Genomic DNA, 18,875 nt, shown 5'->3' with positions numbered 1-18,875 from the left:
TATACATTTCATCTAAAATGAACATGCCTTTAATATCCAAACCAGTTAACACGTTTGTTGTAGTGTGACCGTGTCAGGTATAGTTTGAGTGAAGTTTTATAACCAAAGTTAAATATTTCTTGTGGCTATTTAATGCTACCACCGTACTTGCATGTGTACGTACCTTCGCAGACTCCTGTCGACTGGTCACATTGACTATACATACAGTTACCAGGACACGGTAAGTCACAGTAGGTACCATGATTGCCAGGAGTGCAACCTTACAGAAATAAAATACAGCAAAATCTACATGGGATTCCCAAATTATTTTTTTTATAAGAAACTGATAAAATCAAAGGCATTAATAAAGACATGGAATAGAAGAATACTTACACCTATTGGAAGAATAACCCTAATTAAGTCTTTGTTTATACCTCAATGTAACAATTCATTTACCTCTTTACCAAACCCTAGCGATTTTTTTTCAAGAGCTCAACTCAGTTCTTTTTAACTTTTTATGGAACAGCAAAGTAGACAAAAAAGAGGGATATCATAACACAAGATTATAGCAAAGGCGTATTAAAAATGATGAATATAAAATTGTTTGTTGATTCTTTGAAACTTGGTTGGATAAGCCGCTTACTGGAAAAAACATGCAAGTGGCAAATTATTTTTAACTCACACACAGATTTTAAAATGCTGTCAACATGTGGTAATATATATATTGAGAAATGTCGAAAGAAATGTAACAATTATTTCTGGAAAGATGTTTTCAAAGCATGGGAAAATTTTAATGATATAAATGAAAGTAAGGAAAATATGGACACTTTAACGGGTGTGTTGACAAGGCCAATCTGGTATAATAAATCTATTATTGTTGGAGGGGGAGTAGTGTTTTATAAGTTCTGGTATGAAAAAGGAGTGACAATAATCAATGATTTGATAAAAGATTATGTAGCAGGCTCCTTCTATACTTTTCAAGAATTTACAGAAAGATATAACATCAATACAAATTTTCTTCAATTTCAAGGTCTTATTTCATCTGTCAAAACATTTTTAAGTAGGCTAAAATATTTCTATAAGATTATGGCCATGAATGGTGATTTTATTTCACCTTGTAGAAGAAAATGGGAGTATCTATTTGGTGAAATTGAATTAAATTGGGACAAAATATATAACAATCCTTTCAAGGTTACTAACAACACAAAGCTACCATGGTTTCAATACAGAGTACTTCAAAATATTTTAACAACAAACTCATTTTTATATAAAGTAGGATTAGTCAATAATCCAATATGTAATGTTTGTTATCTTGAAAATGAGAATATTGTTTATATTTTATGGGAATGCAGGGAGACTTAAAGATTTTTGCAAACTATAGAGACACTTTTAGATGCTTTGTATATCCCATTTCAATATAATAAGCCAAGTTTTCTTTTTGGTATGTGTCTGAATGATAGACCTCCAACAAATAGACTAGATAATGAAATTTTAATCATAATAAAATTTTACATATATAAAACAAGATGTCTACATAAAGCTTTAAATCCACATGCACTTATTAATTTAATCCATGAGCATTATACTTCTCAAATACATATTGCTTGCAGCAATGGTGAAACTGCACATCAGAAATGTAAAAATGAATGGAGGAAATGGGAAAAACTCATTAAATTATAAGTACATTGATTTCCTGTATAATTTTTTTTGTATTAATATATACTTATACGGTACATATTATTGCATAATCGTAATATATAAGGGCAGGCATATTCATAAGCTTGATTATTATTTATCTTTTTATTCTATTTCATCTAAGTATTCTTAAAATTCTAACTCATACGTCTTAACAATTCCATGCAAAACTCATGTTCACCAAGCATAAATGCCACATTAATGAAAAATATCAAAGGTTTTTTTTCTGTCACTAGCCCAGTCTCTTTCTCTTTTATCTCTGCTCTCTTCCTTTCTTTTTCAATCTATTGTTTACTACTTTATTTCTCTTTTCCTATTCTTGTTCCTTGTAATGTGTATGTATGTGTGTAAAGATGAGTATGTAAGTGAGGACTTTTCTTGTTTGTGAGAAAAATTGAATAATGTATGTGCGAGTAGGTGCGTGTATGTGGTGTAAGTGATATGAATGCTGTGTGATGTCTTTATTTATACCAACAGCTCAATTATGTTCAGTTAATTAATTATGATCATTAATATTACTAAGGAAGATTTGAAAGGACCTATGATTTTGATGAGTGATTATGAAAATGAGGATGAGTTAGATATGATGATGATGATGATAATGATGATGAATGATAAGGATGATGAATGATAATGATGATGAATGATAATGATGATGAGATGATAATAAAGATGATGAGGATGATGATAAATGATTACAGCATTGATGATGGGTGGCCATGATGATGAGGATGAGTGATGAAAATAAAGAATTACTGTAAAAATTATGAGAAAATGTAAATGATGAAAGAATTTGATTGGTGAAAGTAATGATGAATGGCTACGACTTATGAGAATGATAATTTTGAGTGTGTTGATGAGGATCAATTATGACTGATAAGGAGGAACTTTTAAATGTGAATGAAAATCTGGTGAGAATGATAATGATGATAAGAAATAATGTGCATGATAAGAAGGAATATGATTAGCTATATAATTTAAAAATAATAAATAAAGTGTTTTTGTCTGTATATATTACTGCTGTTGGAAAAAATAAAACAATTAGACAAAAAATCAACATATATATATCTTTGATATGTTTCTATTTAAGTTAAAGGAGTTTAAGACAAAGGACATTATTGACGTCAGAAGGAATACACTTACCTTCACATATCCCTGCTGTCTGAGAACATTTCTTGTCTTTACAGTTCTCTGGACATGTAAGATTACACATGTTACCATGGTACCCAGTTACGCAACCTAAGAAACAAAACATAGTCCATGCATAGTATACGTATTTCACTATGGTATACATTTCATCTAAAATAACATGCCTTTAATATCCAAACCAGTTTGTTGTAGTGTGACCGTGTCAGGTACAGTTTGAGTGAAGTTTTATAACCAAATTTAAATATTTCCAGTGGCTATTTAATGTTACCACCGTACTTGCACGTGTACGTACCTTCGCAGACTCCTGTCGACTGGTTACATCGACTATCCATACAGTCATCAGGACACGGTAAGTCACAGTAGGTACCATGATAGCCAGGGGTGCAACCTTACAGAAATAAAATGCAGCAAAGTCAAGTATAGCAATTACCTTCAAGACAGAAAAAAAATCTTGAAACCGATAATGGTTAAGTCATCGCTATAATACACACACTGTCGGGTATGCTTTATACAGAGACAGAGGGAGGTAATAAGACGCGTATTAAAATAATGTGATAGAAAAAGTGCGGTTAAAATGTCCCGACTTTTTACAACTAATCATTATCTTATAGTATAACGTTAGATTTTTCAACGTGGAAGAATGCATAAACAATAAATCAGTTAAAGATACTGTGTTCCTTTTAAATTCATTTTACGTAATAAATACATATTACTGTCAAAAATAATAATTTTATGTATAAACGCTAAGCGTACCTTCACATGTCCTTGAGAACTGATTACATTTAGCATCCATACAGTTATCCGGGCACGACAGGTTACAGTACGTACCGTGATAGCCAGGGCTACAACCTAAACCAACGAAACAGCAGAACAATCATTTCAACTATCATAGGAATAGAAAGATCCTGAAACTTGTAGTCTCGTCACTTAATCAAAGGATCTTCAGTTCACTGACAAAAACCACTTAATACCCCGGATACAGTTAACAGAGTTTGGTAGTTAATTAAAGTGATTTGCTAATGAGTAGTTAAATACAAACCATAAGTAGAAAATCGTGCAGGGATAATATAATGTAATTATATGTTAAAGATATAAAAAGTAATATTTCATTTCCATTTGTCATTGTTTAACCTTGTTCATTATATTATTTGTATTTATCGTTTTCATTTTATCTGGTCGTTATCCTATTTAATTTGATAGTTTTGTCGATTACAATGACAAGGAGAGTAAATCGTAAAGGACAATTTAATTGACTAAAAACATGGAATTCGGAAGTCCGAAAAGTTCGTAATCCGGACGGATTAGGCTGTGAACGAAGGTGTCCGGACTATCGAGGGTTCAATGTATTATTTTACTGTTATGTTTCTACTTTACATTATTCACAAATACATCATGTTTTTATTGCATAATCTTTCATACGATTATGTTTTTTCTATTATATGATTGTTCTTTTCCAATGGAACTGATTGTTGTTCTCCGCGAATCTGATTCGGAACATTTCACCGAGGATATTCAATATGTATGTAATAGTATTACCACCATAAAACGTATATTCCAGCCACAATGACGTTGAAATAAAATTAAAATTGTCTGGACACAAAAACTGTCCAATGTTTTTTTAACAGAAACCAGATTAACTGTTAAGATGGTACTTTCAAAATCACTTATTATAACATTTAACCTATCAATGCATTGTAAAATGTACGAACCTTCACATGTTCTTAAGTGTTGGTTGCACCTGTGATCCCTGCAGTTGTCCGGGCATATTAAGTCACAAATGGTACCATAATACCCGGCCTTACAGCCTATTATGGACATAATACAAAAACATGTTTGACAATTTAATTCATCTTAAATATGAAAATGTAACCGTATAACTTTAAAGATAGTGATAGCACTGAAAAGGGGATTTCATCCCTTTAACTGAGCATTTAAAATAAGCACCAGGCATGTACTTAAAATTACGCGTCAAAACCAATGAGAGGTAACCGCTAGGTATTAACCATATAGGTTGATGGTTTACAATAAGTTACTTTGTCTTTTGTCCCATTCCAAGTATGTATTAAATGAACTCGATTGATAATAGGATGTTAAATAAATAAAACCAAATAAATGTATATAACCATGTATAGCATTATGTATAACAGGTTTTACAGGTTGAATTATTATGTTACCTTGACAACCACCAGAATCCACATCACACGTACGGTTGGAGCAGTTATCAGGACATGGTGTACACAGAGATCCAAATCTATAGGCTCCTTGGGCACAGTCTAGCGTCGTAATTAGTAATTAGATATGTAAAACACTTACACAAAAGAAGTGAATAAGACGTTTCTTTCCACAAATGTAAAAAGGAAAAAGCCACTGTTAGATTACCAAAATGAAAAAAAAAATGCTTAAGGCATAGCAATGTTTAGCTACAGTATTGTTATCTGAGGACCCAAGCTTGCTCTATAAGAAAATGACACTAAAACACCAATAGTTCAGGGAAAAGACTCAATGAACCAATATTGGTGTTAAGGATGACTGAATTAAGCTGACATAAGCTGACTACCTTTAACACAGAACTAGAACTAGTAATTAAACAGTGTTATTGAACCAAAAACATCAAATAGAATATTCATTTATACTTATTGATAATTGATTGATTATAATGAGAAATAATAAACAAAAATATATGGGAAGATCTTGTAATTATGCACCATTTTGTCAGCTGCGTTTAAAAATATTGCGTGGAGTTTTGGTGATTATTTGTTATCTTAGGTGTTGGAGATTGGTAATCACCACACAAACATTCGTTTTAATTTAGTTTCTTTGTCATTCTGTCTGCTTTAAAATTGTATAGATATTGATGAAATTACATTGAAATATCCTCGGATCAATATAAAGGATGGTCACATTTATTTAAATAGTTATTTTTTCTGTGAGGAAACCGATGATACATAAACCAATATGCACATTTTTGCGTATATTTATATTAGGATTTCCTATTTTACTCTATTCAAGCTATATATGCTAAGTCAGGATATAATGTTCACACAAAACATACACGTCATATAAATTCAACCCTGAGATTAATGATTACTTGTCGTTTGTTTATTCTTATTGCTTAAGTGTAATTTAACTAGATCTAATATGTCTGTTCGACAACAACAAAAACGGCAGTGTAACAGGACGTTGGAAAGAAAGGTACATTTACACGTGTAACACTCTATCACCTTTTGATGACTGGGTGCATTAAATAAAAATGTACACACAATTTGATATTGCCAGAGAAAACAATAGGTTTATATACGTACATTGACAGTAGCCAGTGGTAGGGTCGCAGTAGCCGTTGACACAAGTGTTTAGGCAGGATGAATCGCAATTGCCTTGACCATACATCCCCAGTGGACAACCTGAAGTTAACAACAAAATAAAGCTTGCATTGTGATCAAAACAACATATTTTTTTTTTCTTTAGCTTCGATCGCCTCAATACAACTACAAAACTCAAATCAATCATTTTCTCAATGGATAATTTTGACCGCGCGTTTTTATTTTGACTTTCGGTCGACTTTTGAATATTCGGATACTGTTTACATTGGTAATATAGTTGTACGCCTCTTCAAGTTTAAAGGAAACTGTAAATTAGTTAAATACTTTTTGTAACATTGTTGTACACACATTACGTTAACACTAACATATAATTGATAAAGGGTTAACTGAAAATGTCAGTATCATTTTTCTTTTAAAAATGGGATACAACGCTAGTATAATTCCCGAAAAAACCTAAACCTCTAAATCCAACTGGTCAAAGTACACAAAACAGTATTTGCTGCAGTAATCTAACGCAGATCGCTGATAATCAATAACATAATAACATAACACAATAACATAAATGATATTATATTTATATCCCGAAAACATGCCAAAATGCAACTTTATTTTAAGAATATCACGAAAATCCTCCAACGGTCTGCGATTAAATCCTATATTTACCACATCTCCTTGAGCCCTGAAGGGTTTTGAGCCCTGAAGGGTTTTGTATCGTAACAGCTATACATGAATTTTACACGAACAACGAAACAGCAGAACAATCATTTCAACTATCATAGGAATAGAAAGATCCTGAAACTTGTAGTCTCGTCACTTAATCAAAGGATCTTCAGTTCACTGACAAAAACCACTTAATACCCCGGATACAGTTAACAGAGTTTGGTAGTTAATTAAAGTGATTTGCTAATGAGTAGTTAAATACAAACCATAAGTAGAAAATCGTGCAGGGATAATATAATGTAATTATATGTTAAAGATATAAAAAGTAATATTTCATTTCCATTTGTCATTGTTTAACATTGTTCATTATATTATTTGTATTTATCGTTTTCATTTTATCTGGTCGTTATCCTATTTAATTTGATAGTTTTGTCGATTACAATGACAAGGAGAGTAAATCGTAAAGGACAATTTAATTGACTAAAAACATGGAATTCGGAAGTCCGAAAAGTTCGTAAACCGGACGGATTAGGCTGTGAACGAAGGTGTCCGGACTATCGAGGGTTCAATGTATTATTTTACTGTTATGTTTCTACTTTACATTATTCACAAATACATCATGTTTTTATTGCATAATCTTTCATACGATTATGTTTTTTCTATTATATGATTGTTCTTTTCCAATGGAACTGATTGTTGTTCTCCGCGAATCTGATTCGGAACATTTCACCGAGGATATTCAATATGTATGTAATAGTATTACCACCATAAAACGTATATTCCAGCCACAATGACGTTGAAATAAAATTAAAATTGTCTGGACACAAAAAACTGTCCAATGTTTTTTTAACAGAAACCAGATTAACTGTTAAGATGGTACTTTCAAAATCACTTATTATAACATTTAACCTATCAATGCATTGTAAAATGTACGAACCTTCACATGTTCTTAAGTGTTGGTTGCACCTGTGATCCCTGCAGTTGTCCGGGCATATTAAGTCACAAATGGTACCATAATACCCGGCCTTACAGCCTATTATGGATATAATACAGAAACATGTTTGATAATTTCAATTCATCTTAAATATGAAAATGTAACCGTATAACTTTATAGATAGTGATAGCACTGAAAAGGGGATTTCATCCCTTTAACTGAGCATTTTAAAATAAGCACCAGGCATGTACTTAAAATTACGCGTCAAAACCAATGAGAGGTAATCGCTAGGTATTAACCATATAGGTTGATGGTTTACAATAAGTTACTTTGTCTTTTGTCCCATTCCAAGTATGTATTAAATGAACTCGATTGATAATAGGATGTTAAATAAATAAAACCAAATAAATGTATATAACCATGTATAGCATTATGTATAACAGGTTTTACAAGTTGAATTATTATGTTACCTTGACAACCACCAGAATCCACATCACACGTACGGTTGGAGCAGTTATCAGGACATGGTGTACACAGAGATCCCAATCTATAGGCTCCTTGGGCACAGTCTAGCGTCGTAATTAGTAATTAGATATGTAAAACACTTACACAAAAGAAGTGAATAAGACGTTTCTTTCCACAAATGTAAAAAGGAAAAAGCCACTGTTAGATTACCAAAATGAAAAATGCTTAAGGCATAGCAATGTTTAGCTACAGTATTGTTATCTGAGGACCCAAGCTTGCTCTATAAGAAAATGACACTAAAACACCAATAGTTCAGGGAAAAGACTCAATGAACCAATATTGGTGTTAAGGATGACTGAATTAAGCTGACATAAGCTGACTACCTTTAACACAGAACTAGAACTAGTAATTAAACAGTGTTATTGAACCAAAAACATCAAATAGAATATTCATTTATACTTATTGATAATTAATTGATTATAATGAGAAATAATAAACAAAAATATATGGGAAGATCTTGTAATTATGCACCATTTTGTCAGCTGCGTTTAAAAATATTGCGTGGAGTTTTGGTGATTATTTGTTATCTTAGGTGTTGGAGATTGGTAATCACCACACAAACATTCGTTTTAATTTAGTTTCTTTGTCATTCTGTCTGCTTTAAAATTGTATAGATATTGATGAAATTACATTGAAATATCCTCGGATCAATATAAAGGATGGTCACATTTATTTAAATAGTTATTTTTTCTGTGAGGAAACCGATGATACATAAACCAATATGCACATTTTTGCGTATATTTATATTAGGATTTCCTATTTTACTCTATTCAAGCTATATATGCTAAGTCAGGATATAATGTTCACACAAAATATACACGTTATATAAATTCAACCCTAAGATTAATGATTACTTGTCGTTTGTTCATTCTTATTGCTTAAGTGTAATTTAACTAGATCTAATATGTCTGTTCGACAACAACAAAAACGGCAGTGTAACAGGACGTTGGAAAGAAAGGTACATTTACACGTGTAACACTCTATCACCTTTTGATGACTGGGTGCATTAAATAAATAATGTACACACAATTTGATATTGCCAGAGAAAACAATAGGTTTATAAACGTACATTGACAGTAGCCAGTGGTAGGGTCGCAGTAGCCGTTGACACAAGTGTTTAGGCAGGATGAATTGCAATTGCCTTGACCATACATCCCCAGTGGACAACCTGAAGTTAACAACAAAATAAAGCTTGCATTGTGATCAAAACAACATATTTTTTTTCTTTAGCTTCGATCGCCTCACTACAACTACAAAACTCAAATCAATCAGTTCTCAATGGATAATTTTGACCGCGCGTTTTTATTCTGACTTTCGGTCGACTTTTGAATATTCGGATACTGTTTACATTGGTAATATAGTTGTACGCCTCTTCAAGTTTAAAGGAACTGTAAATTAGTTAAATACTTTTTGTAACATTGTTGTACACACATTACGTTAACACTAACATATAATTGATAAAGGGTTAACTGAAAATGTCAGTATCATTTTCTTTTAAAAATGGGATACAACGCTAGTATAATTCCCGAAAAAACCTAAACCTCTAAATCCAACTGGTCAAAGTACACAAAACAGTATTTGCTGCAGTAATCTAACGCAGATCGCTGATAATCAATAACATAATAACATAACACAATAACATAAATGATATTATATTTATATCCCGAAAACATGCCAAAATGCAACTTTATTTTAAGAATATCACGAAAATCCTCCAAAGGTCTGCGATTAAATCCTATATTTACCACATCTCCTTGAGCCCTGAAGGGTTTTGAGCCCTAAAGGGTTTTGTATCGTAACAGCTATACATGAATTTTACACGAGTCACTTATGCTTTTTTAATCATTTTAGTTTTGGTGCATGTACATGTAAATATCTGCACATAACAAACATACTTAAAAAAATGAAATTAATTTTATAACCATTAAAATCGAATTTTAAAAAATATGGTAATGCATAAATTTCATCATCAAGTACGGTGATCCTGCGACATGTTAGACCAATATTGCGTATCTTTGTATTATTTTCGAGAGTGAAACCATTATTTCTGAATCATGTAAATTAACCCATTCATATTATTTGTTTAAATCATTTCAACGTATGTTTGCTTTCCGCCTTACATTAAGCCATGTTATCAGAGTTAGATCTGTAAAATGAGTGTATCAAGTGGACATCTCCATCCTTGTAAAAGACTAGGCACGCCTCGTGATCTAAAATCGTACACTCGTGTTGATATAGCCCTGGCCAAATTATCTTGCAGTTCTGAATACATGTATATCAACATGCATAATGCATCATGGAAATTATAATTCCCAATATCTATGAATACATATGTGTGTAGAAAATTATAGAGCTGGAAATAACTGAAACGAGAGCGATGAAAAATGGTATTAAATCTCATGGAAGAGTTTTAAGATATGTCCGAGATCTTTCAAGTATTCGTATAATGTTGTAGACTACCGGCCAGCAGCTCACACCAGACGTGACCAACAATTTTTTTGTCAAAATATTATGCTATGCGTTGGTAGATTTGTTGATGATAAAAACCAAATGTACTTACCATACACTTCGACTTCACAAAGCTCCAATATAGCAGTAGTAGAATACCATGCTTGGGTTCGAGTTCGCCGGTCCACGTAGATCGTCAGGTACTGAGTGCTGCCTGTACAGGATGAGATGGTCGGAGTGAGGTCCATAGAGCCTTGTACAGAAGTTGGGTCTTCATAACATCTATCACCGCTTGTTCTGGTAGACGTGTTTGACACAAATACTTGAAACCCACCAAATCGCCCTTTCTGCTGGCTGCCATCACCATCATCTTAATAGAACACAAATTTATTTTGAAATACAAATATCAAAACAACAAAAAGAAAAAATAAGGATATCTTCTCATAGGAAGTATTATAACGCTAACTAGACCAAACATATTCTGTTGTGTACCATATGAAGAGATTAGTATGAAACAAGTCCCTAAAAGTGTTTGTAGTTAGCAAATGGATCATGCTAGTCTACTTAAAATACCTTTGCTAATATCAAAGTATTCATATAGAAATATACCATGAATATATTTCATTGAAAAATTGTATGTTTGTGTAGCTTACAATTGAACCGTAGTACAAAAGGGCGATAATTAATGTTTAAAAGATAATAAATATTATTACAATCAATTTAACAAAATTCTGCACGATTAAAGTCATACTACCAAAATCGATATTTAAAATTAATGTTATTAATTCATGTTTGAGAAAACCAATCGTATAATCAAACAACAATAATAACCAAACCAAACAGTTCGATATGAACACACAACGATATTCATCAGGCCTTCACGGAAACACTTACATAATATTACTCCAAAAGTCAAGAAAGTATTTGCAAACGCGATTCCCACAAAATGCACATATACAAGAATAAGTCAGCTAAAGGATGAACAACTGTGCGAAGTCAAAATGTCCATGTATTAAACCTGCTCTCATTTTGATTTTTAGAAATAAGTTTTAGAAATAGGACATTTTTGAGCTATTGCCACTCAAAGACACCTTTTTGGCAAAATATTGGATTTTATGGGACTTTTGCCGTTTTGACCATACACATATTTTAAGCCATAATTACCGAACGGGGTGTTTGATATTTATAAAAATTTAAGGAATTTGTTGTACAGTTGACTTATTTAAAGATGTAGCAGCGAAAAAATACTTTTTCAAAATGGCCCCCAAATGGGTCATTTGTTAAAATCTCTGTATAAACAATTCTATAAAAAGAGGCATAATTTTGACAATATTTGCAAATCGCACCTTGCTACTGTACAAATATTGATAATTTCTATTTGAAAATCTCAAAACTTCTTTGATCTATGTTGAAACGAGACTTCAACACCGGACTGTGCATCCTTAATCTACATTCTGTATTTTTGATAGTAATTCAATAAGTTTGAGAAAAATGAAATCGTTTTGTACGGGTTTCAAGCGCGTATACAAACTACATTAGATAAACTAATGTATTACATGTGTAAGCATGGTTCTCACATGAATGGAAATAAGTTGTAAGTCAAAATAATCCTGATTCATCAAAATAGCATTAAAATATATTATTCAAACGGATATGTGATAAAAGTAAGCAACGTCTAGCCTGCCATGAAAATTATGTTTGAGTCAATAATACAATTACCAAACTATCTCAATAATACTGCCTTTGTAAAATAAAATATTCTGAACTCAGGAGTTCCTGGTTTTGTTGCAGGTGTTTTGTTCGATATGATATACCTGCTCTTTCTACTTACCTCTGTAAATTATCTCGATTCTTTCAATAACGACCTGACCACCTAGATCTATCTGCCACCAAGCCTGCTTTATGTGATTTCTTACAAGTGTATGTGAACAACAACCACCGGCAAATTTCTGATTTCTACATCCGTCCACAGCTTTGACACTAGAAGTTGCTCCATTGTGATTCGAACTTTGCCTTGTTGTCTTGATTGTTGGCATCCGGCTTGTGTTTACTAAACATGAAAACTTAATGTGTTTTACTATCAGATATGATATAAATAGTAAATGAGAGGTTCATAAGCATTAACGTTTAACTGACATATGATACAACAGCAAACGCAAATATGTCTTTTCGATTAAAAATATCTAGCGTTATACAAAAAATGTATGATAGCATGGCCGTGGTGTAACTAATGTTTCATTGGATTAATAGCTAGTAACATATTGAATGGACGGGGTAAAATTCATTATAGTATGTAAAGGGAAACATTCGTATAGGTCAAGCTTCGGTAACATTATCTCTTGTATGATATTGTTATTGAACAGACATGGACATATATAATCAAGCAATCGTCTATCATGTAGACAGGTATACTCATACCCAGTGTAAGATTGTTTGCTTACCAACTAGAAATTTGTCAAAAAAAGTCACAATATTGGTAAAGATCTGTCAATCTATGAAAAGTACTACACAGGTATAATGTCTTCGTGTAAATTCATGTCGATTTCAAGTGTTTTGCAGGTCAATATGACCTGAAAAGAGCAAAAACGTCATTTTAAGTCAAAATTTTACCTAAAATTGTCCTAAAGTTTTCTTCATGTTAAATCGACCTCTATTTTAGGTGAATTTGAGGTCAAGATTTTTCAGATCAAATTAGTTTACCTGAAGATATATTGTCTGTGTAGCTCCTGTGAACCTCTGATAACTAAATTTAATTCGACTTATTTCGTGTTACAATCACACGTTTTGATTTCCCAAAAGGAAACGTACTTACTCATATGAGGAATCTTGACTCCCTATGATTGGTGAATCACAATTAAGGTAAAAGGTTTTTAAGTCTTTTAAGTAAATAACACAAAAATACGTGTTTCATACACATCTGGGGAAAGTTTTAAAGCTAAGCCATATCACTTAGGGATGAAAGACGCATTCAGTATTACGCACCAGGGCAGACTCACAGGTAGTTAAAGTAAGTAATCTGACACTTCGTTTCAGGTAACCAGAAAGACTATCTTAACTTACCCTTACGTTATACAGGCACCTGTGAGCTACATTAATAACAAACTAAACACACACGAACCGAGTATAGGATAATACGGGTACACGTATCTACTATAAATAACAAAGACATAAAAATATTATAATCTCACCGCATACACGGGATGTCACAGTTAAATGACCCAGGCTGACAATAGGACATTAGTCTAGCTAATCATTTACCAACCAAAAACAAAAATAAAAACAAAACAAAATATCCATAGTATTACAACATACAGTGATGACCTTGTAGTCTAGGCTAAAACAAATGCAGTCGTAACGCACTGTATATTATAATACATTATAATTCAATTTTGCTTGTTAGGAGCATTTCCATTGGCTTGAAAATTTACTTTATCAGCCCATAAAGAAAAAAATGTCGTCGCCGTTTGTGACGTTGCTTCTGATTGGCTGGGATAACGGCGTAATGGTTTCATAGACAGAAGGGTCCCAAAATGGATTTTGAGTATTGAAGAGATTATCTTCAGTAAATTGAATTATAAGGATTAATTTTAAATATATTTTTTGGTTATGGAGATATAACACAAAAATCTGAGTGTATTCTCATCATAAATCGCTTCGCGGTTTATTTAGAGTACACTCAGATTTTTGTGTTATATCTCCATAACATAAAAAATATACTCAAGTTAATCCTTGAATATATCAAAATATCATGAAACTAGAATAACAGAAGTAGAGTCAATGAATTAAGGAAGCAGTGCATCCTGGAATGCATTAATAATGCAGAATCTAATCTTGAAAAAAAAAACGATTTAGAAAGGCTCAAGCTTCTCGTAAATTCTGGATAGCTGTTAGTCATAATGGTTTGTATTTGCTGCAACTATTTGTATCCCATAGCCACATAATATATATGTGCAGGGTATTTTTGTCCGTTGAGCATATGCCATCTCTAAATAATAGGCATGATCATCAACTTCTAGAAAAATAGTCAACACATTAATACAAAATATATCTTTGTATAAAATATATTTACGTGTTTGGCATAAAATGGAATCTTAATCTTAACAACAAAAGATATAGTGTCTAAGCTATTAGATGTCGTAAAGTCTGATAGGTTAATTCTATCTGATGCTTAAAAACGCAAAAAAAATGCAAAAACTGTTTGTAATTAAATTTGATGCAGCTTTGTAAATACACGTATATTTTTGTCCAGTCGCCCATCACCATTTACGTATCTGTTGACATCATTACATGTTATACTGGTCAGTGTACTGTCGTCTAAACAATAGTCATATATAATGTATTGTTACCTGACGTGTAAGACACCTGCACTGCAGATAGAAAACACAGGAGCCACACACACCCATCCATCGTGAGTTAAAACACCATTATACGTCGTGTTTCATTCGTCTTTCTTTAGTAGCTATCTACCAGGAAGTACTGTCTTATTTTTCAGTACAGAGAACTGCTGTTTATAGCAAGTATCAAGTTACATTATATTGTATGCATCATGTCATTACGCTCCAACGACCTCTTATTTTTACAGACTTATATCATGGTCAGTGTGTTTGTATATTTACGAGGGTTTTTTGTGTGTCAGTGTGTATGTAAGTATGGCGAGAGCATGGATGTGAGTGTGTTTTTTCGTTTATTGTATTTGTATACACGTTTGTTTCAAACCGATGAGCCGAAAGGATCAAGGTAATAAAGGAATTGAATTGAAATTGTATATCCAATATAATGATGTCGTTTGTTGTTTGTAAGACTGATAAACTTGGGTTCCGCTTGAGTGGTTTGATTACATTAGAATAGATGTAGAATCCATAATACGTGGTCTCACAATGAGATAAACATGATATAAAGCTAGTATATTAATAATTCTAAATAAAAGGCCAAATTTAATTCGAAGTAAAATTAAAAAAAATCATTTCTAGGGAGTACATGTATATAGTCAGCCACTAAATAGGACATTCTTTAGTCCAAAATAACACTAATAGACCATATTAGTCCGTTTAATGTTATGATCATGCACACACAAATCCAGTCAGAACACTCCATCATATTCGGGAGTCATATGACAGCCAGGCAACAGAATACATTGCCATGATACATATACAGATACGATTTAAAACAAACTCTAACACTTCCCTCAGCGCCATGATTGTGTATTGTATATCATGTCATATTTCAGTCACGACACTCCAAAGACATCATTGGTGACTTAGATCACCACTAACGAGTAGATACATATAAGTCTTGCTGATGATGATTAAGGAAACATTCATACATGTAGTTGCTTATCAAAAGAGGTAATAATTCAGAGGTTGACAAAGCAAATCCGGTCACCTGACTATACAAGTAAAAACCTGTAGGAAATTCCCCGTTACTTTCGCATTTTTGATAATCAAAACGACATTGCTGATAATCAAGAAGAAAACTTTACGTGGACAGCAGTGGGGATTTGGGGTGAACGTTTTGGCTGTGTTTTTTGGTGTTTTTATGCAGGGCATCTTTGAGAAAAAGTATAACAAAATTACTACAAGAAACGAGGATATGTCCGCCTTCGTCCTTGGGTAATGTCACCTTTCTGAGATTTGACAATTTCTCGTATAAACCTTCATCAAGTCTATAATTGAACAATGACATAGAATGTATATTACATTTTTATTTTTAACCAAATATTACATTGGTGTAACTATGGTACAAGAACGTATTGCATAACAACGATGTTAGTCGATAACACTCCACTTAATTATATTAACATTCAATTAATTATTCTATAGTACTTACAGCACTGGGAGATTATTCTGATTGTTGATTTAGACATAAAAATGGACCTCTAGATAAGTCAAATGTGTTCATTGTTATTTCTTATAATGAAAACTGTACATAAAACACAACATTTTACAGCGTAAGATGGTACCGTAGGTACATCACTCAAACAGGAAGTGAGAACAGCACCAAACGTCAGACTTTTACTACTAACCCGGAATGTGGCCACAATATTGTATTTCTCCTTACAGTTATTAATAGTTTCATAAGTATGCCACCAATAGCACATGCTATACAATCTACATGTGATGCGTTTCAGTTGCGACTCACTCTGCTGTAATACCTTAATGGAAAAACCCAGCACATATCTGAGCGTATGACTTGTGATAATTCAGTCAGACGATTACTATATTTGTTAATGAAAAACGTTTTTGGTATAATGTAGCATCATATATATGTTACCTATAGCCCGAGAGACTCTGGCCCTGACACCAGACTTCGACGATGTCTGATGGTATTATGTTACCGTGACGTGGTACATGTACAATATCGTATGTCTTTTAGTTATCAAATCTTCTTACATATATGTCTTCTTATTTTCGAAGAATTTACATATACAAGATATATGGTTATCTCACTCACACCATACACATCCACTCACGTCATATTTAGCATAATTTCAATTTATCGCCATCTTCATGTATTATAAAAAAATTGACCATCACATTCACATCCCTCAGCCTCATCAATGATCATCATTCATACTCACATCGTTATTAATTAAGCATACCAATATATTATTAACTCATTCAATATCATTATAGACCAATCGACCCCTCACATCCTCATTCAACATGACATGAATATAATATTATCATCATGAGTCATCATCCTTATAACATTAATCATCATATACATGTACACTTACATCATCATTCAACATGTAAACATCTGGTTTTATATATAAAGTGTTTAATAAGAAGAATAATTTCATTCTCAATTCTGTTATATAGACCTGTGTATTCAAATAGCCCAAATATCGTTGCTTGTTTATTTACGGCAAAGGGAATAATAAGAACTTCTAATAAAGCTTCAAAGCCTGTCAGAAAATTTTGAACCTCATTGCATTCTCATAAAATCTGGATAATTGTCTCCCTTTCTATAATGCAAAAATACTATGGGGGTTATTTGTGTGACCAATCTTGTAAATAAAAGAGTTATTTGATAAAATATGATGGTTTATTCGAAATTGTAACCATTGAAATTTGGTATTGAGAGTTACTAAAGGTACATTATTTATTATGGTATGTTGGGGTTAGTAGTGACCAGGGTTACATACTCCCCCTCCAGAAATGAACTCGGACTCGAATTACCAGTGGTCGTAACGATTCTTTCGCAGATAAGTGTTGTTAATTTAAGTACATGTAACCTTATCGCAGACTATACTATTGTTTCTATCAAGGACGTATCTCGCTTATAAATCATTGTTTCTATTAATACACGCTCTGTTATTGCTCGTAAATTTATTCAGATATGATGCTATGGCATGTATTTGACTGAACACAAAACACAACAGCTTATAATTTGAACAGTAAAAATCTTTTTCTTATACTCTTATTACTTATAATTTATACTCGTAGGATGCATAAGTAGCTGTTGTTTCAGCATCTATACTGTGGCCATTTTGTTGTACGTGTATTATACATGTTCACGTAGCTACATGTATGATGATAACCTAAACACGAAAATAATGTATTTGATTTTTATTTTACATAGTACCATTTAAATTGATATGTTGATTGCTAAAAATTGTCGCTAAATTTGTTTCGAAATCGTTATTAATTAGTCAATTCAAAATATTCAGAACAAAATGTATATCTTGCATGTACCACAAGGATACAGTTAGGCTAGTAAAACAGTGAAAACAGTGTTTTTTTGTTTTCTGTTTTGTTTTCCTCATGATTTTATTCTTTTTATTTGGTTTTTGAACACTGCACATAGCGATGTACATGTATCTTTAAAATATATGTATATTTTTGTGTCTGAAATAGTTTTGTTTACATACAGCATGCGCTTTCTTTTGCTGAATTTGCAAATCTACTGTAACACTGAATTCTAAAATAGCTAGTATGCATCAAAATTTATACAATTTCACGGTTGATTGTGGCGTACAAGAAAACGAATGTTTGCAATTATGGGAAAAATGATGCGTATGGAAAAAAATAATCGTGCGTTGATATTTGACACAATGATGTAAAATTGGATACCAACTCTATCTGTACCAAAATTTGTTATTGTAGCTTGTTTTATTGTGAAGAAATCGGTAATAAACATAATTCCTGGCACGGGGATTGGGT

The 18,875-nt window shown here is 32.4% G+C and overlaps 1 protein-coding gene across 11 annotated transcripts in view; it reads right to left on the bottom strand.

Annotated features, from left to right (window-relative positions):
- Positions 1-15,211, bottom strand: part of LOC138325331 (receptor-type tyrosine-protein phosphatase U-like) — a 37,177-nt gene extending 21,966 nt beyond the window's left edge. For 5 of the 11 annotated variants that reach the window (XM_069270899.1, XM_069270900.1, XM_069270905.1 and 2 more), the window contains exons 1-10: positions 15,057-15,211; positions 12,542-12,760; positions 10,823-11,080; positions 6,126-6,224; positions 4,998-5,096; positions 4,533-4,628; positions 3,577-3,672; positions 3,116-3,211; positions 2,818-2,913; positions 164-259 (exon numbers count right to left, since the gene is read on the bottom strand). In XM_069270899.1, the coding sequence (XP_069127000.1) occupies positions 164-259; positions 2,818-2,913; positions 3,116-3,211; positions 3,577-3,672; positions 4,533-4,628; positions 4,998-5,096; positions 6,126-6,224; positions 10,823-11,080; positions 12,542-12,760; positions 15,057-15,117 (1,216 nt within the window). In that variant the 5' untranslated portion in view covers positions 15,118-15,211. Of the gene's footprint in view, positions 1-163; positions 260-2,817; positions 2,914-3,115; positions 3,212-3,576; positions 3,673-4,532; positions 4,629-4,997; positions 5,097-6,125; positions 6,225-8,207; positions 8,307-9,331; positions 9,431-10,822; positions 11,081-12,541; positions 12,761-15,056 lie in introns of all 11 variants that reach the window. The other 6 variants (XM_069270901.1, XM_069270903.1, XM_069270904.1 and 3 more) reach the window with 6 other exon arrangements.
- Between the last annotated feature and the right edge of the window lie 3,664 nt (positions 15,212-18,875).

The sequence above is a fragment of the Argopecten irradians genome, chromosome 6 (genome assembly GCF_041381155.1).
Source record: "Argopecten irradians isolate NY chromosome 6, Ai_NY, whole genome shotgun sequence".
Taxonomy (NCBI): Eukaryota; Metazoa; Mollusca; class Bivalvia; order Pectinida; family Pectinidae; genus Argopecten; species Argopecten irradians.
The sequence above is the reverse complement of the archived record's forward strand: the minus strand, read 5'-3'. Positions and strand labels throughout refer to the sequence as shown.